Source organism: Bacillus rossius, chromosome 13, assembly GCF_032445375.1.
Source record: "Bacillus rossius redtenbacheri isolate Brsri chromosome 13, Brsri_v3, whole genome shotgun sequence".
NCBI lineage: Eukaryota > Metazoa > Arthropoda > Insecta > Phasmatodea > Bacillidae > Bacillus > Bacillus rossius.
In genome coordinates this window covers 17,225,834-17,252,181 of record NC_086340.1, presented here as the reverse complement: position 1 = coordinate 17,252,181, position 26,348 = coordinate 17,225,834, and the positions used below count along the sequence as shown (strand labels likewise).

Sequence of the window (26,348 nt, the reverse complement as noted above, 5' to 3'; positions counted from 1 at the left end):
GCGATCAGGTCCAGGTGCTCCGGGAGAGGGCGGCACCCCTTCTCACTGACGACATGCCCCAGGAATCTGATCTCCGTTGCCCCGATATGGCACTTGTGCGGGGCGCAGGTCAGCCCGTGTCTGGCCAGCCGTTCGAGGACCAATGCCAGGTGATGCGCATGGTCCTCCCACGTCCGTGACCAGACGATCACGTCGTCCAGATAGGCCGTGACGAAGTCGCCCACGAACCCATCCAGGACGCGGACCATCATGGCCTGGAATGTCGAGGGGGCGTCCATCAGCCCGAACGGCATGGCTCGGAACTGAAACCTGCGTCCGTCCGGGGCCGTAAACGCGGTCTTAGGACGGTCTTCCTGCCTGACGGGGACTTGCCAATACCCGGACCTTAGATCAAGTGACGTAAATATACGGGCGTCCCCCAAGCCTGCCAACGCGTCTGCAATGTTTATCAGTGGTGGTGGGGCGGGTATGGTGACAGAGTTCACGGGTTTGAAGTTCACACAGAACCTCAAGGTCCCGTCCTTCTTCTTAGCCATGACGATTTGGCTATTGTACGGAGATTCACTAGCTTCTATTACTCCGTTCTGGAGCATTTCGGTTATCTGTTCCTGCACTACCTGACGGTCTTTGAGTCCAAACTCCCGCGGCTTTACGTATATGGGACTGTGTGGCTTTGTAGGGATGGCATGTTCCGTCACCGTTGTCCGCCGCAGCATGTCTGTGGCCGCGAACACTAACGGTTGCTGCGACAACACGCCCTCGAACAACCCTGTGTAATTTGGTGGCACGTCATGAGTGAGGTCTGCCAGCTGGATCTGTGGTGAGGGAGGAACAGGGCCCGCCCGGCCCACGCCGTACAGCGTTCGGCGCCCCTGACGGCCCACGTGCAACTTACTGTCCTTGATGTCAATGGCGGCGTCCTCCTGGACCAGCCAAGGCAGGCCCAGGATCAACTCCTCCCGCAGTCCACGCATCACCAGGGCGCTAGTCCGACTGAATAAGTCACGAACACCGATGGTTACCTGTGCGCGTCCAGACGTGGACGCGCTTGTCCCCTCCGTTGCCAGTTGCACCTCGTCCTCGTGTGGCTCCAAGTCCTCGTCCGGCACCAGGTGGGCGGAGACAAAAGAGTGGGTCGCCGCCGTGTCCACCAACGCGTGGACGGGACGGCCGTTCAGGAGCACTGGCACCCGGAGCAGCGCCGCCTGGTCCGTGCCCAGCTGTCCCAGCTGTGCTGGAGGAGCCCCCTGCTCCTCTGGTGGTGACCTGTCCCCTGCTGTTGGACTGCTACTGGCTCCCCCGTCTGCTGTGGCGTCCATGCTGCGGTTCCCGTGGTCCCTCGTGTCTCTTCCGAGCTGCCCAGTGGGGCTGTCACTTTTGGCGGGCGACGTCCCTGTGTTCCTCTCGTCCCTGTGGCTGGTGTCATGGCGGGCGTCGTTGGGCTGACTCGTCTTCGGGCTCGGTGAGGTCTTTTCTGTCATGTTGTCCGGGTTCGTATCTAGGAGGCAGTGGCCGACTCTGTCCCTGCCCCCTATTGTCCGTTTCCCGGATGGCGTCCTTCCCTTTCCATCTTCCTCCACAACTCTGCCTTGGTTGGACACTCCGCGTGCCAGTGATACTCCGGGCTGCGGCAATACTGACACCTGGGTGGACGGTTGTCACTCGTCCGCTGATTCGTACTCCGCTCCTCTGACCGTGTTCTGGTCTCCCGTGTGGGTCCCCCTGTCGTCCTCTGCCCTTGTGGTGTGGCCCCGCCCCTGTATCGGACCAATGTCATTGCGTCCTCGGGTGTCACAGTCTCTTGTGACATCACTGGTGTCATCCTAGGCTCCCGTCGTGACTCTCTTGCCCAGAGTTCCCTCCTACTTGCTGCCAAGTCCATTTCAGTCTCCCGGGCCAGCTCCACGAACTCGGATACCTCTAGGTCCACGGCCCGTCGCAGAAAAGGGCGTAGCGACGGCAACAACTGTTCGCATATTACGGGCATGACCTCGCTCACTGTTCTCTCCGGCCCCACTCGCCGGTGCAACCGCACCTTCCTATAGATAAATGATTCGGCGCTCTCCCCTGCGGCCTGTGGTACACTGTAAAGTTGTCGCTGACACTCGGCTCGTGCCAGTGGTCCGTTGAACCGCCTCTCTAGTGCTCGCTCGAATTCTCCCCACTCGGATAGATAGTCCCCCGTGTCCGTCCACCATTTCGCCGCCCGGCCCCGTAACTGGCCACACACTCTCGTCACCCAGTCCCTTCGTGGCACTCCCCTAAGCCTGTCCACACACGCGGCTACAAACGCACTCGGATCTTCGTGCGGTTCTCCCGCAAACTCCGGTAATGGGCTAGCCACCTCGACCACTCGCATCACTATACTCGGATGACCATGACCTATGGGCTCTCTAACGCCCTCGTCGCGGTGACCCGGTAAATGACTCCCCGATTGTCTGTCATTACTCTCCCCGCTACTCTTCACGTCCGCTAGTCCCCATGGGCATTCGCACGAAAGGTCCTGTCCGTGTCTCCCCCTGAACGGAAGTCCACACCCCACACACGTGTCCATCACCCTCGCCTTTGTCTCATCCGGTCCCTCCATTTTTCCGGTCGTCACCCGGCTTCACTTGGTTATCCGATCCTTCTCGGCTCGGTCGGCGAACTCGCCTCTCGGCGCGCGATAAGCCGCAGCGCGATACCGCGCGAATTCGAGCCCGGCGTGGGCCGCGCCGCCTTATCTCTCTCCCGCGTGAACCTGATCCCGGCGTGGATGCGTCTCCTTATCTCTTTCCCGCGCCGCTCCTTCCGCCTGCTTCCGCCGCTCCGCCGCGCCAGGCAGCTCCCGCGCCGTTCGCGTGACGCAACTCGCGCTACGTCGCACGCTACTCCAGTCCATATAATGTCCGTGATGTCCTTTCCGCCCACTTTGTCCGTGTTCTTGGCAACCCGCACTTTGCCAAATTACGCCCTTTGAGACAAAATTTCGAAAGTTTGAAAGTTTTTTAAAAAAAATTGAAAGTTTTGAAAAATTGAAAGTTTGAGAATGCGTTGCCACCTAGTTGGGGGCCACTTGTCGTCGAGCGGGCTGATCCCCTTATTGGTTGTGTAGGTTCTTGGGCTAGCTCAGTTGGGGGTGGGTTTCGGGCCGCGTGGCAGTTAAGAGGATCTAGCCTGCTAATAATGAAACTACATAGGGTTTCGTGGCACTCACTCTTTTTATTGGCCACTATTTGCACTGGCACGGGGCTATCGCAGTTCCCGCCTACGACCGTTCTTAGGTGAGGCCTGACTACACGAGAATTTCCCCTTACACGGCCGCCTATGGGAAGTAGTAGGCGCCGGCGTCGCGGCGCTAACCGATGGCGTTTGTCCCAAACCGGCAGGGCTTTGATTTCCTGTCCTATAGCGAATTCAGGCAAGCACTACCTGCGGACACAGTTTCTGAAATGTCCCATTAAAATGGCGAGGTCTCGTCCATGACACAATGGTACTATTTTATCCTAGGCAATGCATGACTATACAAGCGAATAAAGATATATATATATATATACATACATACGAGAGGAAAGGAAAAAATTATGAAACACTAATAAAAAGAAAACTAAACTATTTACAATAAGGCGACCCCTTGGCAATAGTTGACATACTAATCTCCATAGTTTCGAACTGCCTGACACGACTCGAAGACTGTTGCTGATCTATTCCCCGCGTCACTGTCGTTAAGCCCGGAGGCCTCTATGCTCACCCGTTTCACTCGTCTTGGCGAGAGCTCGCGGCCGACACGTCACTCCTCCGCGGTTCTCCAGACGCGACTCCCTCCTCTGCTCGCGCCGACCCCCTCCCCGCGCGCGTCTCGTGCAGCATCTCACGTCCTCGTGGACGGGAACCCGCGACTTGTTCACCCCGTGCATATTAAAATACATGTTATTTACCCTTCTAATTTAAATTATACATGATGGATGATATTATAGTTTTTACAATAAAAATTATGTCCTGCTGAAAGAAAAGAAAATATACATAAAAAACTACGTCGGAGGGACACTGATTTATTGAAGGTGGCACCACTGGCTCCCGCACACGCCCGCGCACAGAAGAAGGCGGTGACGCGCCATAACGGCCTGTAGGAGCTAGGGTGGCCTCTGGGTCGACGTCAAAGGTACTTTTCCTCCTGTTTTGACGAAGGTGACAGAATAGTACTATAATGAACGACTGCCATAACAAAATTAGACGAAGGGGAATTCTGCCAACATTTCTTATACTTTCCACGCAATGTGGAAAATGGCCTTACTCATAAAATCGTAATGTAACTAGCTTCCTAGAATCACGACATTCTCCAATAATAAAAATCGATACTCGTAAACAAAAAAAAAACAATTGTGAATGCCGCTGGAATGCACAGGTATTGTGATGAAAATTATAAAATTCGATATCTCCTAAAGTATTTGGAATTTATTATCTCCGCTGGGTTTAATGAAAAGAGGAAATTAAAGAGCATAGAATAAAAATATTTTCAGATTTTAATTTTTTTAAACACACATCGCCCAACTACATATTTACCATAAAATGTATATCACTGATTCAACGTCTAGTAAATAGAAAAAGCAAATTAAATTTATGTAGGAATGTAGCACATTTAAAATGAATTTAAAAGCCTGACATTTTAAAATATTTTTTCTGCATAGGTACTTTAAATTCTATTACAATCAAAATTAGTTAATTCCAATTTACGACACATAGCTAATCAATTTGATGAACAAAGTATACAATCAGGTATTGATGCAGAGAAAGTTGAAAATTTAATAAGACCTAAGATCTTCAAGTGCAACTTGTATTATCTACATGTTGGTGAAAAATAAAAACTTGGCATCCAATATAACGCGAAGGTAATAAATAAGAACACCACGTTTAGTGTAATTTCTTACTATGTGATAATTCTAATTAATTGAATTAGTTTGTGCCGAATCATAGGCCCGGATTATTTTTTTTTTATACATGCAAACATTTATTTAAGTGTTGTGCATCAATGCAATAAATAATATTATTTGGATTTAAAACAGGAACATCTCTATACTTGTGTGTGCTCTATGACTCAGAGTATCGTGTCGTTTGCAACAATGCTTTCAAAAACGTATTTTTTTTATTACAAATATTGTTACAAGAAACTTTATCCAGGTTAAGTTTTATATTGAAAACAATTAATTTTATGACTTTGTTTGTTGTGATAGTTTTTAATTATTTTGAACTGTAACGGCGAATATTTCTCATTTCGTACGGGCCAATGAGAAGGCGACTTACTGACGGTTTTGAACGGCCCGGTAACGATTGAAAGGAAGGAGTGTGATGGGTTTTTGATTGAAGAGTGACGCATAAAGTTACGTCCTAAAATAAGTGCTGTAAAAATTATAAACTGTTATGTAAATAGGATTCCGGCATATTACGACGGAATCAGTAATACAATTTCAGTAACGAGTGTAAAGAATTACAAGCTATTACGTAATTGTGTTTGAAATAGGGATTTGTATTTACGAGTGCACCTACCACCGTAAGTAACGCCATTGTGGTCTTATTTTACCTTGTTAACTTGAAAAGTTATTTACACATACTGTCTACACGGCCCTTTTAACAATCGACTTTAATAAATTACGTTGGTGACTAATGATATTTCCGACATTAATTTTTTTATAAACATTTTTTATTATAATTAATAAAAACGACAATGATGTACATATCGCCTACCCCAGCGGTCCCGAGGTAAAAGTTTCTCTCCTCTCCCTGAACTTGTAAGCCTGCGCCATATAAATAGACTAACATCTAAAATAAATTTCTTTTGTGGCAAAATAATTGGTGTGATTGATTATGCACGGACCAATGAACTATTGAATAACGTTTATGTGCTCAACGTAATTCCGGTATTTTAAGATTTCTAGAGTGACAGTTTAAGTTAATTTTTTGTTAACATTACATTTTCAACTATATGCTAAATTTTATAACAAATAATTATCGAACTGTCTTAACTTTATATGAGGGTGAAATTTGTTTATGTAGTGTATATGTTCAGTATTCAGATCTAGGTTCATTAAAATATTTTCATGTTTAGTACAGTATAAACTTTAATTTGTTTTGTTTACTTTTCATTGTTCATGTTTAATGTGTTAAAATTGACATATTCAAATTTAAATTGCCACAACATCTCTTGGAGAAAAGAAATAAATACAGATAAGTTTATATTATATTTAACCCACTATAACGGTTTTCAAATAAGCAGTACTCATGCAATAACATTAAAACAGTACAACACAAGTTTTTTTTACTAAATGTTATACAATAAAGCTATCGTAATTCAGAGACGTTTGTTAACATGAAAACCAGATCCGGATAGCTGAAATATCTTGCTGAATAGTTTCACAAATATATTTCCGTTTTTTTTTCTTCAGCATCTTTTCTTGATCAATTCCAATTTAAGTTGTAATATCATTTATTAAATATTAAAGAGTAGTTAAGATAAACCACTACTTTGCGGAACACCTAATACCATGAAATTGCATTTGCAAATTTGACTGCAAAGCGTCTATTTGTAAGATAATTAAAACAAATATATACCACGCATTGATTGAGGAGGCCTGAAATTGATAACTTTTTAATAATAAGATTGGGTTGGAACGTATCAAAGACTTTGCTCATGTTGAAATAAATAAAATATTTTATTTACATCTGGATTTAAATTGGTACACGAAAACACGCACATATATATAAAAAGCGTGTGTTAAAGACGATATTCCTGATTTAAAACTATGTTGTTTTATAGAAATAATATTTTTAGGAATAAAATTCATTGCCTATAAATATTTTTTCGTCAAAAACTTCTAAAATACTACAAAACTATGGTTTCTGACTAAAATTTAAACATCAATAATACTTCAAGAAAATATATAATTACTGAATGGTTGAACACACAACATCGGTATACAACCACTCACTGACTGATACACACTTAATTCAAATATTTTATGTTCAAAAGCAAAATTAAAAAAAAAAAAAGTTTTAAATGTTTGAGCTTTATTTATAACATTTTGTAATGATAATGCTACAGTTACTAAAAACTAAAACGCTACAAAACTACAAAAAATATTTTTGCAAAACTCCGTTTCCCCGGAGAAACCCCCGGAATGGCCACCGCATGGGGAGCCCAAGAAAAGAAACGGGCTCCGAATTTGGAAGCCACCTGGAAGGTTTTTTTCTGTTCCACCCACCGTTTCTTTGGTAGCCTGACTTGTTACAAGGGATTGTGATCCTACCAGAGAAAATGCCACCATTTTGTCTGGGCAATCCGCCTTGGAGGAGCCGGGGCGCGAACCCGGGTACTACAAGTCACAAGGCAGGCGCTCTACTCCAGAACCAGAGTGGTAGAGCGGATACTTAATTTTCTTAACACTGACATGATGTTATTCCACGAGTTTATTGTAGTTTCGTGTGTCATTAACACGTGCAGTACCCGCAGTAACATTTAACCTCGGTAACGAACAAATTTATGTATTCTTATGTTGTTCGTTCAGCATGAATTATGTAAGTTCATAACAATGAAATATAAATTGTATAACTAGTCTGGCAATTTTTTAGTTGATCTTTTGCAAAAAAACTTTCAGTCCTGCCGTAAAATAATTATATAGAACTATAGACTAGTAAAAAAAAAAATATCGGTTGTCTGTAAAGTCGGTTTACGGACGATAGCTTAACGTGACGTCATAACAAAACATTAATGAAATGGTTGCATACTTTTATAAATAAAATTGAATCATTTTTATTGAATTATCACTATTTTGTATGGATACAAAGAAGGAGTGAAATGAAATCTACAATTTAATTGATAAATTTACTTTTACTTGCACTCATTAATTCAAATACATGTTTGCTATTTAACCGTGCAGCCGGCGTTTATCGATTTATTAGACGTCACGTCAAAAATATTAAAGAGCTTGCACCAATTTTTTTTTCAGTTTGGATCAATCAGTGCTAGAGATGAAAGTGGAGTTATTTGTGAAATATTTTTTTGTTTCACATGTATGGTCTATATAGCATGTGCTTGCATTCAAAATGAACTCTAAAGCGAAAAAAAAAAAAATTGGTTGTCTGTAAAGTTGGTTTATGGACGAAAGTTTAACGTGACAACGTCTTAACAAAACATTGATGAAATGATTGAATACTTTTATGAATAAAATTGAATCATTTTTTTAATAATAAAAGAATAAACACTTGAAATTATACTAGTAATCAGATTTTTAAAACGCAAGAATAATTAACCTTTATTGCCGAAATTGTTGTTGTAATAAGCAATGAAAACCACATTAACTTTTCACTAGCCCACGAAACAGTTTACGTGTAGATAACTTGTAATTAATTTTAAAAACTGGCGTTTATAGCTATAAAGTTTAAATATAATTATGAACAAGTTTTCATATAAATAAACTATAATCAAATATCTGTCATCAATAAGCCTATATGAATCACCATAATTTTTTAGTCAATTGTAACATAACCTATTATTACTGTACTCGCCGACAGATGCTACTTTTTTTTAATAATAAAAGAATAAATACTTGAAATTATACTAGTAATCAGATTTTTAAAATGCAAGAATAATTAACCTTTATTGCCGAAATTGTTGTTGTAATAAGCGATGAAAACCACATTAACTTTTCGTTCAAAAAAATTATGAACAATTTTTCATATAAATAAACTGTTATCAAATATCTAACATAACCTATTATTACTGCACTCGACGAAAGATGCTACTTTTTTTTAATAATAAAAGAATAAATACTTGAAATTATACTAGTAATCAGATTTTTAAAATGAAAGAATAATTAACCTTTATTGCCGAAATTGTTGTTGTAATAAGCAATGAACACCACAGATTAAAATTCGTCGAGAATATTTTACGTTTTAATGTCTTCCAGTGCTCAAAATGATATGCAATTGTGGCCCCGGGCACGAAATTTTATTTATAATTCATTAATAATAACGCCCCTCTCGATAAACATAGGAAAATATGTGTTAACGAGTGCCTGGTTACCGCGCCAGCTGATAGAGAGCAGGTTTCGTTCGCTTTGCGTCCGTCACTGTAGATAACAGCACCGTAAGGTAATAATATTATTTCGTTTTTATAGTACGATTTTATAACAAATACGCATCCCAAATACACCAAACTTATTTATAATGTGTTACAATTGTTTTAAAACATTGTGCAAAAGATCCTGGGTGTAATTTGAATTATTAGTATGTGTAACTGTAAAACACCATTGTTCGTTAAAAACGTATTTGAATATTCAACATTACTTTTAAATAACAGTACCGATTGTGCTGAAAATCGGTGAACTATCGTTAAATTACATAATATTAATAATGCAAATGACGAAAACATTATTGAAAAGTCAAATCGATGGTTGTTCCAATCGAGTGGAAGTGAGATGCCACGCTTGCGTACAATGAGCGTAACAGGACACATCCGTAGTGGGACATCCGTAGTGGGACAATGTGCGTTACGGGACACTTTTTCGTGCGTGCAGCCGGCGTTCATAGATTTATTAGACGTTGTCACGTTAAAAAAATTAGAAATATCATCAAAAATATTCACATCCGTGGGAAAGCAGAAAAGTTCGAGTTTGAACATTGTGCCGGTTGTGAATCTTTGTGAGTATATTTTTAGTATAGAACATCGCCGGGGTAATTCACTAATAATAAACCATTGTCATTTTTTAAAAACTTATAATGCTGACTTGATGACAAATGATGAAGTTCTATTTTCTTATTTTCTTTTAGAGCACAAACTACCACTTGCTGTGGTAGATCAAGTCGTACCCCTTGTTAGTATTTTATTCTATATTACTGTAAGTAATTGAGTTAAAGTTGCAAAGTGCAATTGTATCACTTATGCATTAAACTTTTTGAAAACTACTGAATATTTGAGGACCAGCCTATACCAAAGGTATTCTTTTACCTGGACATGCCCTCTTTGTGTAGCCTCGATAACAGGTGTGTTTTTGATTACTATCAATTTTTCTCATTTTTAATGAAGTAATAAAATGTTTAAAACATGTTCAAAACAGAGATTCAGAATCATTTACTGTGATAGATGTTCGATGAATTTAATGGTCTGTTGGTAGAGACTACATATGTCTATAATTGGTTTTGGCAATCATTTGACTTGTATTTATTCAAGTTGTTTCCTCATTTATATTCAGTATTTATATTTAAGTGTTCGTGCCTGATAATTAACTCTGAATTGATACTCAGTTATGACATATTTATGTCCTCCCTAATATCATTTTCTCTTATATATTTTTCATAACAATACAAATTAAAAAAGAAAACATTACAATGTTTTCTTATTTCTTCTTTGCTTTTTTTAAATGTCCTTTTTTGTGTGCTACTCACTTGTAACACTAGGAATCATCTCTTATAGCAAAGTATTAAAACTATTTCTTAGCAATTTGCGGGAAAAAACATATATATGGGTGAAGTCAGGGGTAACACAGGGGTGTGAAAAAAGTAAACCACTTACAAAAATGATTTTGATTAGTTTTGAAACAAACTACTTGTATGTTACTGTTAGTAGACTTTTAAAATTTCAAGCAATTTTTTTATTTATTATTTATTTAATTTTTGAAATTAAGAGGAGGGGGTGACAAAAAATTATACATCACAACAAATGAAACTTTCAATTTTCGACTACATGGTGGCCCTAGTACCTCTTATTTTATATACACTTTTTCTCTGAATGAGGAATTGTACATGTGTTTACATCAGGGGCGTAACAACAAGGGGGGGGGGGCAAGGGTATTTTGCCCCCCCCTCTGAAACCTTGAATTGGGGGCAAACGGGGGCAAAGAAAGTGCTGTGTAATCAATTTTTATATAATAAAACTGCTTAACTAGCACCATTTTCCACCTTGAAATACAAATTTCCCCGGGTCCGCTTCAATAGCTGATGATTCTTTATAAAAAGGTATATTGCCCCCCCCCCCCCTTTTGGAAATTGAGTTGTTGCGCCCTTGGTTTACATACATTGCTACATTAGTTGATAAGGAAAATGTGACTGTATGGTGTGTGTTTCGGTGCTCTCCCCAGGCGGAAGGCTAACGTGATCGGGAGCTGCGTAAAGCGCATCCCGATTGCCGGCCGCAACATCACGTACTTCATCCAGTCGCTCCTGAGGGAGCGGGAGTTCCAGATCCCCCCGGAGCAGTCCCTGGAGACGGCCAAGGCCATCAAGGAGCGCTACTGCTACATCTGCCCGGACATTGCCAAGGAGTTCGCGAAGTACGACTCGGACCCGTCCAAGTGGATCAAGAAGTACGACGGCATGAACGCAGTCACCAAGGAGCCCTTTGTGGTTGACGTCGGCTACGAGAGGTTCATGGGACCGGAGATATTCTTCCATCCGGAGGTGAGTTGCAGGCTTAGAGCGGATATTTGTATCATAATTTAACTATAGCCTTATATCTGGGGTCAAGATAACATGGTGAATTGAAATAAAAACAAAATATCACCGAAATCATTCCAAAACACAGCGTAACACAGAAATACAAGGAAATTACACCATATCGCACTGAAATGCAAGTTATATCATGGGATTAAGAAGCGTTTAAACAAAAATTAATTAAAATATTAAAAAAAAAGATTCTTATAATGTTCGAATTTTAAGGAATATCTTCATTTCTGGACAAAAACTTGTACAAAAAGTGCATGGATCAGAAAAATTAAATGAATTTGTTTTTTGTGCATCTCTTATTGTGCCACTTCTAAAGCACACAGGTTGGCTTATTTATTTTATTTTATTGAATGTATCGGTTTTTGAGTAATTTACTACAAACTATTTTATTGTAAAATTTCAGCATGTAAATTTTACCACTATTTTGGAGGAGTGAATATTACAAATAATTTTCTCTAATAATATAAACAATTACTCCAAAATCCTGTGTTTCAAAAACGAAATTGAACTGAACATAAAACCAATAAAATCTTGTCTCTACTTATATCTGTTTTCCACATTAAAATGCACAAAAAAATCCATACAGTTTTGGTTTTTAATAATGAAATAATTTTGTACTGATTTTTTAGTTGATGCAAATTGTCTCGCAGGATGCTAAAAGTAACTACTGTACTTGAAAGTGAGGCAAAGTTGGTGAAGTAGTGGAGAATCCGCATGTGGAGGGAGCAAGCATCGATGACACTCACGTCCAGCCACAACTGCCCGACACGACTCCACCCTCCCTCCAACCCTGCCCCCACTACCCAGTACAACCACACATACTTCCATGACCCCGTTGCCACATGACACGAAGTAAAAAAAAAATCGCATTGGACACAGGAGTAGCCGAACTAATTTTTCATGAACGAATTACTGAAGCGTTCTGTGGCCAACTTCCATCACCTTGAGTGCCTTCGGCGCACGTCCAAATTTCTCAGGTTGAGGTGAAGCGCTGGGACAGTTTGGCCCAACGAAAACATGTCGCCTCGGTGATGACTGCAGCTCTGTGATTATGAGTCAAGCGCTATTCATTTATATATCGTTGAGTAGAGCGAAGTAGTCATTACTCACGACCTGTGACTCATGCAGCTAGATGGCACCAGTGCCGCGTGGCACACGTCGCAGTTAGAACTAAAAATTGACGCCTACAAGGCTTTTAGTTTGCTCGTAACTCGTCAGTACGTGTACAGATTAGGACGAAAGTGGTCGCGTTAGTTTGAATTCGTAGCAATCTAAATACGTCAAATATAAATATTATTAATAATAAGTGTACATCAATGGTTATAGCTGATTTAACTTTTAGTTTTATTGAAAATTTCAGATAACTTCGGCTATGGCACCTCCTAGACGTGCCATTATGCGTCAGAAACAGCGGGAAGCGGATAAAAGAAAGAAGAGATGAGGCCGAGAGACCACGACCACGGCCTGCCACCTCAACTGAAACAGTTCTGTCCCGGAGACGAAGACGTGGCTACCTAGGGTGTGGTCATTGATGGGCCGGAGGTCTCGTCTACCTCTGTTGGAGCTACCGGCGACTCGGCTGGCCCAGTTCTCGGCCGCGACAATCAGCCAGGTACAGCAGCACTGAGGTACGGGCGTTGGCTCCTGCGCTTGTCTTCGTCTCCGGGACAGTTTCAGTCGAGGTGGCTGGCCGTGGTCGTGGTCTCTCGGCCAGGGGTGCTGTCACAACTTGGAAACACACAACCTAGAATAACACATGATAGAATCTTCTAAGTTATGACGTTTCTAAGTTGTGTGTGTCTAAGTTGTATGTTTCTAAGTTTTGTGTGTCTAAGTTTTGTGTTTCTAAGTTGTGTATTTCTAAGTTGCGTGTTTCTAAGTTGCGTGTTTCTAAGTTGTGTGTTTATAAGTTGTGTGTTTATAAGTTGTGTGTTTATAAGTTGTGTTTTTAAGTTGTGTGTTTCTAAGTTGTGTGTTTATAAGTTGTGTGTTTATAAGTTGTGTGTTTCTACGTTATGTGTGGTTCGCTCTCGGCCTCATCTCTTCTTTTTTTTTTTAGCCGCCTCCCGCTGTGCAGACGCATAATGGCACGTCTAGGAGGTTCCATAGACGAAGTTATCTGAAATTTTCAATAAAACTAAAAGTTAAATCCGCTATAACCATTGATGCACACTTATTATTAATTATATTTATATTTGACGCATTTAAATTGCTACGAATTCAAACTAAACGCGACCACTTTCGTCTTAATCTGTGCACGTACTGACGAGTAACGAGCAAACTAAAGCCTTGTAGGCGTCAATTTTTAGTCCTAACTGCGACGTGTGCCACGCGGCACTGGCGCCATCTAGCTGCATGAATCAGAGGCCGTGAGTAGTGGCTACTTTGCTCTACTCAAATATATATAAATGAATAGCGCTTGGCATATAATCACAGAGCTGCAGTCATAACCGAGACGACATGTTTTCGTTGCATGCGGTTTTAGCAAGTGACCCCGCTACCTGCCTAACTAAAAGACGTTTCACGTAAAAAAAAAAAAAGATTTGGAATCGGTGGAACCCCAAAAAATCCAAAATTATGGATTTGATCAATTCTGAAAGATTTGAACTCCGTTATTGTATGACTTTGTGCTTATCATGGCCTTTTTGCATTGGAGTTATTATAATTAGATTTAAGTTTTTTATAACAGTAAACTACTTCCCTCTCCCCCAAGAGTTAATAATAGAAATAATGATGTTAATTAAAAACTTTAAATGCAAAACAGTAAAATTGTTATACTCCGTAGATACAATTATAGTTCCGCGTAAGTTTATTAGTCAAATTTGTTGCTTTATATTTATTTTCTCAACTCCAACTCGTTAGCGCGGTAGCAATTAACTTTCTGTTGCCACTTTGCCCTCAGTCTGGAAGAAAGACGTGAGGAATCTTGCAAATTGCTGCGGGAGAACACGTTTCCGTAGCTCGCTCATATCGGGTTGTATATTGTATAGTGCGGGTCGAAAGTCTTGCGAGCTCTCAGGGCGTTGAAGACCTCGATGGGTGAGCGGGACGGAAGGGAGAGTGGGGTAAGGATACGCGGATTTCCAGGGAGGTTTAAAAAAATATCATCGCGGCGGTAATTTTTCTTCCGAGTGACGTACCCGTTCGAAATACGTTGACCATGCAGTGCTTGGAAAACGACGAGTAGACACACGCACCAACGTCATTGCGAATACTGATGTTTTTTTTTTGAACAGTTGATGCGTAACCTCGGATCAGGGGTCGGTCACGTCTGCGTGTTCACATGAGCAGCTAATTGTCTGCGCCATTTTGTTTTGACGCTCGAAACGTTATCAGAAGTGTAGTGTTTGCATTGCGGAAACCGTTTCGAATGACTGCATTTTATGCGAGTGACTGTGTTTAACGACTAAGGTACTAATAATTAATCCTTACTATTGTCAAACGTGGTCCACCATTCCCGCAATGATTTAGGCGCGACAAAATGGCGATGGCGAAGTAAAAAAGAAAGTGACTTCAACAAAAACAACGTCGCAGCATTCCGTCTCGTGACAGCTCCTAGCTCCGCGGTTCCGAGCAGGACTTTTGGCCGGCACTATACAAGAGTGCCGTGTAGGCGCGCGCGCCCTGGCTTCCCCTCGGCCGACAAATCAGCTTCGTAACGGGCGTAATGACGCGGACCGTCGCGGCCGCAGCGCAGCCATTAAAGAGGGATTTGCGGTCTGCGTAGCCCCCCACCCCCATCCCCCGCCTTCCAGCACGTGAGGCAGTCGGCAGTCTCGTTACCATCGTTATGTTTTACTGTTGTCATGTCACGGGTCGCTACACGTGTTAAAACTCCCTCCACCCCGCACACATAGTCGGTGTCTTTTAACATGTCTCGCCGAATGGGGACGCACCGCAATGCCGAAATACCACAACGCCGAAATGCCAAATTGACCACAACGCCGAAATACAACAACGAAGAAATGCCAACTTGACAACAACGCCGACAGCTAGAAAACTGCTGTGTACCACAACGCCGAAATACACTAACGCCGAAAAATTTCATTGCAGGACTGCCACAAAGGTTAGGTTAGGTTAGACCAGGTTAGGTTAGACCAGGTTATGTTAGGTTTGATTGTGGTATTTCGGCGTTAAGGTACATTTAAGAAACACACAAAAATTCATTCAGTTGTTATTTCAGCGTTGTGGTACACAGCAGTTTTCTAGCTGTCGGCGTTGTGGTCAATTTTGACATTCGGCGTTATGGTATTTCGGCATTGTGGTAACGACCCGTCTCGATTAACCTCCTTCCACTCTCACATATAGTCTGTGTATTTTAACTTGTCTTTAATTACCTCCCTCCACTGCCACATATAGCGCGTACATTTTAACTTGTCTCAGAATCCCCTTCAATGCAAATAAATAACGGAAATAAAAAAATAAAAGGACTGGAGTGATATTATTAATACAGTTGGTAAATATGTATTCAATAAAAAGAAAACATTTAAATAAATACACGGTATTCAATATTAATATAAACACGCGTATAAAATTAATTTTTTAGAGTAAAATAATTGAAATAATTTCTGACATTATTAATACAGTTGCGAAATTATGTATTAAATCAAATTAAAACATTTAAATAAACACCCGGTATTCAATATTAATATAAACACATGTATAAAATTAACTTTTTAATTGATAAAAAAAAATCTAATTAAATTCTGATTACTAACGAAAATTAATAAATATAGTGAATGTTTATTATAATTTATCAATTTTAATTATTTTTTAAATAATAAAGTAATAACTTATAATTAATTTGAAAATAAATTATACATACGGGAACATAATCTCACTCATGTAAATACACTTGAAAATACAATTGAAAAAGTAAAAAAAAAAACATTTATATATCACTAACATTCACAATAAATAAATGTTTTTAATCATGTGAACCAGTATTCGGTATCAATCATCAAAGTATATGATTTAAAAGCACATACATATAATTAATTTTTTTTTGTATTTTCATTTTGTCAATTTTTGTTGCATGTTGCGCGCACATCGCAAAAGTTCATTCTATATTTTTTTATACGTTCTTTAAATAATTCATGCAATGGTTAATTTTTATTAATGCATTTTTTTGGACATACGCCATTGCAGTTTTGCACTGTTTTTCATGGAATAAATTTCGAAAATCAAAAATAAATAAAAATATGAAGATAACAAAATTGTCTTCCAGTGTCCAATATCAGTTTGTATGTGCCTGATGACGGGAACAGATGTCAGTTCCCGAAACGTCGCAACTGTTCTCGTTGGAAATCTGTGTTCGTCAGTGCTGTCGTAGTTGTGTTGTCCATAGTACTTGTTTATCTTCATCGCTGTGTTTGTATATTTACAGCGTTGTCCAGGTTTGTTGTCTGCCTGTATTTAATCTGTCTCGTCGTTGTTAGCCCACTGTGTTCGTATGTGTTGTTATTTTATTTTTTCCATGACTAAGTTCCTTCAACGGAATTTTTGTGTTGTTGATAATTATATGTTGAACTTTTTTTTTTGTCCGTGCTGTCACCGTTGGTTTCGTTTGTCAGACAATAGCTGTTTCAGTCTTGTTTTCTGTGAATTTTTTTATCTTCACATTTTTATTTATATTTGATTTTCGGAATTTTTCCATGTACAAACAGTGCAAAACTGGAATGGCGTATGTCCAAAAACGTGCCTAAAGAAGTCTAACTTAAGAAAAAAAAAAGACTGTACCACAAGACATGCATACCACCATCGTAGGATGTTAGCCTTCTTTACGATGCCTTATTTCATATTTTTCGTTACTGATGCAGAATGCCTTTTGTGTTGCGAAGACAGAGGCGCTATTATCGTTCCAGAACCTCCTCTCGGAAATTCCACCAGACTATATAAACGACGCTCATCTCGGTTTGATGACCAATAGCGTTGCAAAGCACGGAGCAGTAGTTCTCCTCTCTGGTCTCGTCTCCCCCCCCCCCCCCCCCCCCCCCACCGTGTCGAGTTGTAGCGTTATGTCTTTATGAAGAAGTTATACCTCTTGAGGCGCGCATGGAGTGAAATTCTTAGCATGCTACAAAATTTCGTGCGCACCATGCAGAGTGAGATTTAACAGGATGAAGTCCAATACGCTCAAACGGAAGATGTAATACGTATCACTTGCTTTTTTTTCTTCTCCTTTAAACAAATTAAAAAAAATAGTTCATGCAACAAACAGATAAACATATGCACATATAGGATATAATTTTATATTTAACTAATAGCTACAACTACCTTAATTCTGAAGTTATATTGAATTATAGTGATTGTCATACAGATAACCAAATATTTGATGTTAATAAGATGTAAGTATTAATTTCAATATTTTTAAAATCATTTATTTAATCATGCAAAATAAATATAACTTATAAAACGCGTACATAATGCCACACACTCTTTATATATTTATTCATACGGATGATTAATTGTAAGTATTAAAATTAGTTTTTGCTGCTCAACAAGGTTGTCAGTTGAATTATTCATGTTGTTTGCTGTTTGTAAAAGTCAGGATTTTTTTCCTAACTAATAAACAGAGACCTGCAAAATTCACGTTGTTTTGTTGTGCCAAGTGCATGATCAGGTTAGATTTATAAACTACGCAAGGTACGCAACGACGTAACAGCGCAACACGTAACCGACGCGAGAAAATCACAGTCGTTTACAAAACACACGAGTCGCCAGACGTGACAAATCCTCAAACTAGAAATTATTGTAAAACAGTGTAAAACGAATACATACCCCGGGCTTCTTTCGATAATTCTTATTTGTCATGAAAAAAAAAAAAAAAAAAGAAATTTAAATTAATTACATTTAACGGCGTTACTTCCACTGCGAAAGTTAAAGAATTGCAAAAAAAAAATGTATATGATAAAAAAACACGCTTTTCAATGTCTTTCAAAGTTTTCAGAACACTTCTCTTTAAATATGGCCGAAAAAAACGCAAGATAAAACGCAAGAATGTTGGAAGTTTTAACAATATTTGCGTTTCTTTATTGTTCCTTGCGAAGGTACTAAGCGGCACTCTATTTGCATAGCCATTCGTTGAACCGTTTACTTTTTACATCAAGTAGTTTCCAAAGGTACGGAGGCCGGAAGGTGCGGGTTCGAGTCCTGCCGTCGGAGGTGACGGCCGTCTCCTTGAGCGCGAATCCTTTTTTTTTGCTCTGGAAACCTTGCAGGTTGCAGCAGTGGCGTAGCCAGGATTTGTGTATGGGGGGGGGGGGCGTTAAGAAGCATGGGCCCCCCCCCGTATTGAAGCGGGGGGTCCGGGGGTCCTCCCTCGGGAAAATTTGGATTTTAAGGTGTAAAATAGTGCTATTTTAGCAGTTTTCGGTTCTTAAATTTAAATATTGTAATGGTAAAAATTTTAATTAATTTTAATATGAAATTTGTTTGAGTGATGAATAAGAAATTAATTAAAGATTAGGTGCTAAAGGGGGGGGGGGGGGGGGGGGTTCGAACCCCTAACCCCCCCCCCCTGGCTACGCCCCTGGGTTGCAGTACATCTTGGCGCCAGCAATGTTCGGTCGTAACTAAATTTAATGCAACAGTGCTTATGAGAGAATTTTTACAAGCTTGTCACGACAATTGTACGATACAAGTCGATCAGACAGAGTGCACGAGTGTTTGGTGGAATATTTCCGATCGTCGATATCTCGATCCTGAAGTCGATGATGCTTGAATTTATTCGATCGTCCTGTTTGCAGAGGCGCACCCAAGAATTTTTTTGGGGGGGGGGGGGGGTGTTTGAAGTTTTTTTTTATGAAGGAACACCGGTTTCAAAAATAAAGAGGAGGGTCCGGGGGTCCTCTCTCGGGAAAATTTGGATTTCTAGGTGAAAATTGGTGCTTTTTAAGAAGTTTTTGTATCTAATTATTGAATATACTGCTGGAAGAAAAAAGAATAATTTTCAGTACGGTACTAAATTTTGTTTTAGACAAGAATCAAACAAAGATACCTTTATCAAACCCAGGGTCTCGTCCGCTCAAAATCAGTATTTTAATACCATGAGAATCATAGCATGCATTAAAGTCCACATTCTGTGCAAATTAAATAACTGACAATGATGGTTTGCTTTTTACTGCATTCACACACACAAATTAAGTTCACTCCACGAGTAAAAACAAAGGGTATAAAATTCACACATATAATGTCTAGTTAAAACTGCAGAAATACAGTCCAAAATTATGCAAAAATTGAGATAAACGTAGTGCACAAACAATTCTTAGTTTTTATATAACACAAACTTATTTGTAAAAAAATTAAAGTAATTCACGGTAGCAGACTACAAATGTAATACTACAATAACACTGATCAGCGATCACCAATCTTTGCTACTGAATGCCCGAAGCCAAAGGAAAGGAAAAATATATATCGAAATGAAGTAACTACAATTTTTTAAACTATGTGTTAAAGTTCGCACATTACACACTTTAAAGGTAATATATTATAAATCTTTTACTGGTTATAGTAATTTTGGAAGTCTCTAATTTTCAGGAATACTCTTTTTTTTTGGTCTAAATCGAATCTGGTATAATACATAGCAAAGTAAATAATTAATACACAGCATCAGTAAAAGAATTTTGTCACTGCATTTGAAGGAATTATGAAAATCGACTTGTTCTAATGTTCCGTCTGTCCTTCCAGGAAACGAAAGCCTCATATTTATCAATGCTGCATCAGTTCTGTCAAATACAGTTGATGATACATATTGCAGACATGCTAAATGAAATGTTCGTGGTACACTATTAAAAACACTACTAAAAAACTATTATTCACGAGAAGGCAATATGATTATTTTAAGCAAATATCCATTCTTCTTGGTTTTTCCGTCATTTTGTCCAAAATTGTGTCAACTGATGGTGTCAAGTTCCTGTATATATGCAGGAGAGATAAACAATTTAACCTTGTTTCAGAAGCAGAACTTCTTAAATAACTTTTCAGTCTACACAGTGTGGAAAAAGTCCTTTCATTTTCAGCAGTGGACACAGGTAGTACTGCTAATATATGCAACAAAATTCTAATGTTCGGTAGCATGTTTTCATCACAATGCTTCAGAGCACTTAATCCATCCTTTGGCCTGTCGTCATTGTTCAGCCTAGCAATAGCTCTGTACCAAAACCTCAGCTCTATTTTTAGTTCGTCAGTTGTACCATGCAAGTCATTTTTGTAGAACATCACCAAAGACTGAAAGTCATTCAATGTTTCATCAGAAAATTTGGTGGGATCTGTTGGCAACAATGTTTGGAATCCTGTCAATATTAACCTGTGTTTTGTAAATATTTCCTCCAAATTATTCACGAATGCATCTAAAAACGGGATGTATATTGCGACTCGATAATAGTCCTCTGAAGTAGCAGTTTCCACATTACATCTCGACGTTTGCTTGCCAACTGTCCCCGGTTTGTTCATTTGAAAATCAAAGTTTTCAGCCTTTGTTGCAACATTAGTAAATAACTTGGTGAACTCAGCGTCTGCATTTTCTCTGATATTTCTTATCTCCTGTAATGTATTCTCTGCAAGATCACATGCCTTTTTCAAATCAACATTTCTTTGTTGTAGTAGCTTACATAAAATGCTGCTGTAGGAAAATACCTGATTTATAACATGCAGAGCAACAACAAAATCAACAATTATTACTGTAAAATTTAACTGGTGTGCAGCATTAGCAGAATCTTTATCTGACCATTCAGAAATTATTCCTAGAGCCAAAACAATGCCATCATATAACTCGAGAATAATTACAACAGAGTTGTACCTTTCAACCCACCTAGTGGCACACATCTGTTTCAGTCTTTCATGGTTAGAACAAACTTCTGCCTTTTTTCAAACATTCGTCCAGTACAGCCTGTCTTTTAGGGGTGTGAAAAAATCATGCAACTTACCAACTGTGCCCAAACAATTTATAATTGATGCAATACCACAGGAATTCGATACAGATAAGTTTAAGGAATGCAGCACAATGAACATACAGTGCCTGTGGATACAAAGACTGAAAATGGGCCTGTACGCCATTGAATTTTCCACTCATTGCAGCTGCTCCATCATATCCTTGACCACGCACCTTGCTCAGATCTACTCCAAGAGCCTTAAACTTATCAATCATTGCAAATGCAATCCCTTTGCCTGTGACATCTTCAAGAGGTATGAACTGCAAAAACAGTTCCTCAACATTAGATGTTGTAGAATATAGACAACGAATGCAAAGGGACATTTGCTCAACACAAGAAATGTCTGTCATTTCATCAAACAGCACAGAAAAAAAATGACAAATTAATCTTGGCTACCAATACATCAAGAATAATGCTGTTTCTTATTTCAATAATTTCGTTTTGAATTTTCCAACTAGTGTACAGTGCATTGTTTTTACTGTTAGATGACGACTTCTGGAGGCTGTGGTCGTATTTTGCCCGGTATCTTAACAGCTCTCTGAAATTTCCTTCATTTACCTAAGCATCATCATCTCCAAATCTTCCAGCATCCCGATGACCTCTTAAACTCAAACCTTGTCTTCTACAGAAGAGCACTGACTCAATAATGGGTTTTAATTTACTTCTGTTCTGCATAATTTGTTTCTTTTTTCTTCATTTAGTTGCAAATCAACTGGAGCTTGCTGTTTTGTCTCAATCATCATTATGATGCTGGCTGTCTCAACATTTTCCTAGTGATACGAACTTTGTTGGTGTCGACTGAAACGTTCTTTTGCTTTTTTCCAGTTACAAAATTTTTCATAACACAACTGCCCTAGGTTTTGGTGACTTCCTTTACCAACACATTTTTTGTTGAACAGAACACGAAACTTGCAAAATGCTCCATCAACTTTTTTTGAGTAAGTTAACCACTTCCATTCAACCAACTACTTGTGCTGAAACTTTAAATTCCTGTTACCTGATGATGGGTATGTAAAGGTTTCTGACGGTGACCACAGTTTAATAAAGATGTCCTTCTCACTATTTGTTAGTTTATTGTCTACAAAATTAGCTATGTCGTATGGGTCCGACTGTTGAACACTAACTACGACATCTTCATCTTCTTCCACACTTCCCACAGTCTTCACTACAGTCCTCAGCAATCAGTTTATCTTCTTGAGTCTGAAATATAATTTCTCAATTACTAATTAACCAAAACATATCAAGAATGTATGTCACATTGCTAGTACTACTGGTTTAGCTATTTATAGAAGTTTAACTTATCACTTCTGTCATGTGCTCCGGCCTCCGGACACACATTTTTTTGTCGAAAGAGTGAAAGACTTAAGATAAACAGATATAATTTACAGAACAAATAACTCATCCACAAATAATAACCAGTAACTCATTCCATAATAAGAGTTATTACTTCCAGGAGAAGTGTTATTGCAATTGTTATTGTAACTTTTATTGGTTTCTCAATCTCAGTCAATTATTTTTGTCCCAGTAACACTTACATAACACCATATGCCGTTGCCACTAAACTATAATGTAAGAGTCTGTATTACCACCTTCTCTGGGTAAAGTTATAACATACGCCAAACATGAATTATGACTGCCAATTAACGTTAATGATCAAGTCGTGTTGCTCGGGACTGACCGTACATCATGGGCAACAATGGAATGACGAACTTGGTCATTAAGGGCATTTTTGGTGAGGTGACAGTGAACAAAGCTGTCCACAGAGGCGATCATTTGGAATAATAACTTACCGCATTAAATAAGTAACTGTTTCTGTGATGAAATGCTAACTTTTTTATCAATCATAATTTATTAATTTTGTAATCGTCCAAAAATAATGGATGGGCTTTTGAACAGAAACTTCTTGTGGTCATACATATTGTTGTAAAAGCTGTAAAAGTTTTAAACGTTTGAATATTTAAGAATGACAATCATTAACAACGATCGCACAATTATTTATACTGCGGTATGGGGCACTACAACAACAGTATGTAACGCCATTTATACTACAGTTATCTGGCACATCCACACATACACTACCTATATGTACAACTTTTATAAGATTGTATGGCACAGATATCGCAGGTTTAATACAGGCCGTAGGAAGTACACTCACTCTGTGACTGATGGGACACGATATCGGGAATGGGCAAGGGCCTTCGCCAAGGGGGGTAGGGAGGGGCAGTTGCCCCCCTCTAGAGATTAAAAAAAATGTCGCGAAAGCCAAATTCAAATAAATCAAAGGTTTAAGTCCACTCACTTGTTTGGTTTGAACGATCAAGAAAGTCTCGTACGTTGAAACTCGAATGATGAATTCCGTCTGCGCTGCTATAATCTATTATTAAAGCATGGCTCCATATATCAACTTGCCCCTCCCCCCCCCCCCCCAGATTATCGGCTGGCGACGCTCTTGGGCACGTGTGAGTTGGGGACTGGGTTCTGTACTGACAGACCATTTTCTGGAAAATGTGCGCAGGGCAACAGTTGTTTACTCATTGCGATATACTTGTGAAGACATGCACGCAATCATTGGGTCGTGCCTGCACAGTGCTAGGAATTATTCGTCTAGAAATGCGAATTAATGTTTTTGTATTGCACAGTAATGTATGCTCTCTGGCGACTAGAGCCACGTGATATCACAAGTGCCTCTGTTCAACCTGCATTCCTGCCACGGATCTACCCATCATCATGAACTGCAGGTTTACTGTGTCTCATGTAAGTTGTCCGTGTTTTGACGATTCTCTTCCGAGAAAGACGTCCGCCTCTCCATTGTAGGGGTAGTAGTTCCTGGCTTCTTGAAAAAAAAAACAGGATCTGTGCTCTCCTGTTTGTGTTTACAGGCACTTTTCTCGGAAGAGGAACATAAAAAATGGACCATTACTTGATATACAGTATAGTAGCTGACACACATGAGAAATCTATCAGTTCCCTGCAAGCCGCTTACCTTCATGTTAAGCTTCATAACTAGTTCCTGGCTTTGGTCGTTTGGAGAAGTAGTTCAGTAAATTAAAACCATGCTTACGTTTAGACATTATGATACCGCACGCACTATCAACATCAGTTCTAAAACTCGCGAAGAAGAACACTGCCTAGTCCCCACAATCTTCGGTAATGTTACACAGTAGCCGAAAACAGACTGAGTAAGAGAAAATGAAAACGCATCGACTAACAGAGCGAGGGATAACGATTAGGGGAGCGGGTGCCGGGTAGAGATTGCTAGGCGCTGCAGGGGTAAGCATAGTCGTCTGGCGACACTAAAATGTATACAACTGACGTGAAAACATCTCACAAAGTTTGGTAGATTGAGCGCTGCCCATAGACCATCGTACCTATTTTGCTGGGATTGGGAATGTTTTGACTTTTTCCATTCTAGATTTTTCTTCACATTTTCGGAGGGGGTTTAAACCCCCTGGGTGCGCCACTGTCTGTTTGGAAACGTCAACCACCATGAACGGAGCCTTGTTCTTGAAACTGTTGGGACACGGTATCGGTAACTGTCCCCGGCCATGTAACATTTGATACGTGAGAAGGAATCTTCCCATTTTTCAAAGTCCATGTTCATGTCCAGATACGGTTAGCTTTTTCGCTGTTCAAAAATATTTTTATATCACGTATTTGGCAGTTATCGAACACGGAGCTGTCAACTCCTGCATTGAGCTGTCTTCCGGTCTGAAACCCGACGATGATTTATCTTGGTTTTTCCATAGCGAAGCTGGACTTTTGCTAACCAGTTGATGCGTTGACTTTGAGGCAAGCCAGGTTACGTTTCCAGTCTCCAGAATCTATGTTATTGCCATTTTCATACTTTCTTCAACATGTTGATACTTTCGACTGTGCCCACTTGGACATGTAGCAGCATCCACTCGATCGATTGTTGTTAGCGAGACATACTGAGGATTATCTAAAGCAGCGACTGTTGCATTAATATATATTTTAAATTAAAATTCTAACTACTCTTACGTACTTGGTAAGAGTTCTTACAATATGCCCTAACAATTTTTGTTTCTGGTATAACCTAGAATTGATCACAGGGCGTCTACTTTTCAATGTAGGTAGGTTTTCATTTAGGGCAGGTGATTTGATTTATTTAATTTTATTAACTATTTATAAAGACTAAATTTTTATTTAATGTTTACCAATGATCAAACAAAAGAATAATAAACTTTGTAATGTTTTTAAAATAAATATTTTAATTACTTTTTAATGTAATACTTTTAGTGTTGAAAGTCACTGTCAATAATATTAATTTAAATGGGGAATTTTGAGGAACCGGCCTGGCCTATAACCAATAAATTTTTTTTGCCCACATTGACATTTAAGGACTTCAGGAAAATATTTTCGAAATAAAGAAATAAAAAACTTTCTTTTAAAAAGAAATATTTTGGAATAAAATAGGTAAAATTTTGGTTATATTGAATAATTTTGGGTTAAAAATGGTAAATTTTGAAATTCAACGTCACCGAAATCCAACATGGTGGTCAAAGTAAAAACAAAAAGGATTTTTCTGCGAAAGACTACACCAAATTGTACTACTGGAAATTTTTAAATGTTTTTCGAGTGCTTCATTTAGACAAATTTAATAACCTAAACGCCGGATTTTGCATTAAAATGCATGCAAGCTGAGACCATTGAATGGCGTGTTTACATGCTCCACGACTGATACTTATAAGTATGTTGAGATGAATGCTTGGTGGAGCCGAGATTTTGTAGGATCTAAAATTTCTCCCTTTCTGTCCCATTTCTTCTTATCCCCCACAAAGCTTTGATGGAAATGATTTAATGGAACGCTTTGTTTTTAAAAAAAGAAAGTGTTGTCTCATCGACTTGAAGTATCAAAGAGATTTAATTACGACCACGATAAAGAACGGCGTTTCGAAATCTTAGGGATGTTCTTTTTAACTGTTT

At 39.4% G+C, this 26,348-nt stretch overlaps 1 protein-coding gene across 1 annotated transcript in view; it reads left to right on the top strand.

The window, feature by feature from the left end:
* LOC134538602 (actin-related protein 3C-like) overlaps positions 1–26,348 on the top strand; it is a 155,527-nt gene that overhangs the window by 936 nt on the left and 128,243 nt on the right. The window contains exon 2 of the mRNA XM_063380030.1: positions 11,109–11,427. Coding sequence (XP_063236100.1) covers positions 11,109–11,427 — 319 coding nt within the window. The remainder of the gene's footprint in view (positions 1–11,108; positions 11,428–26,348) is intronic.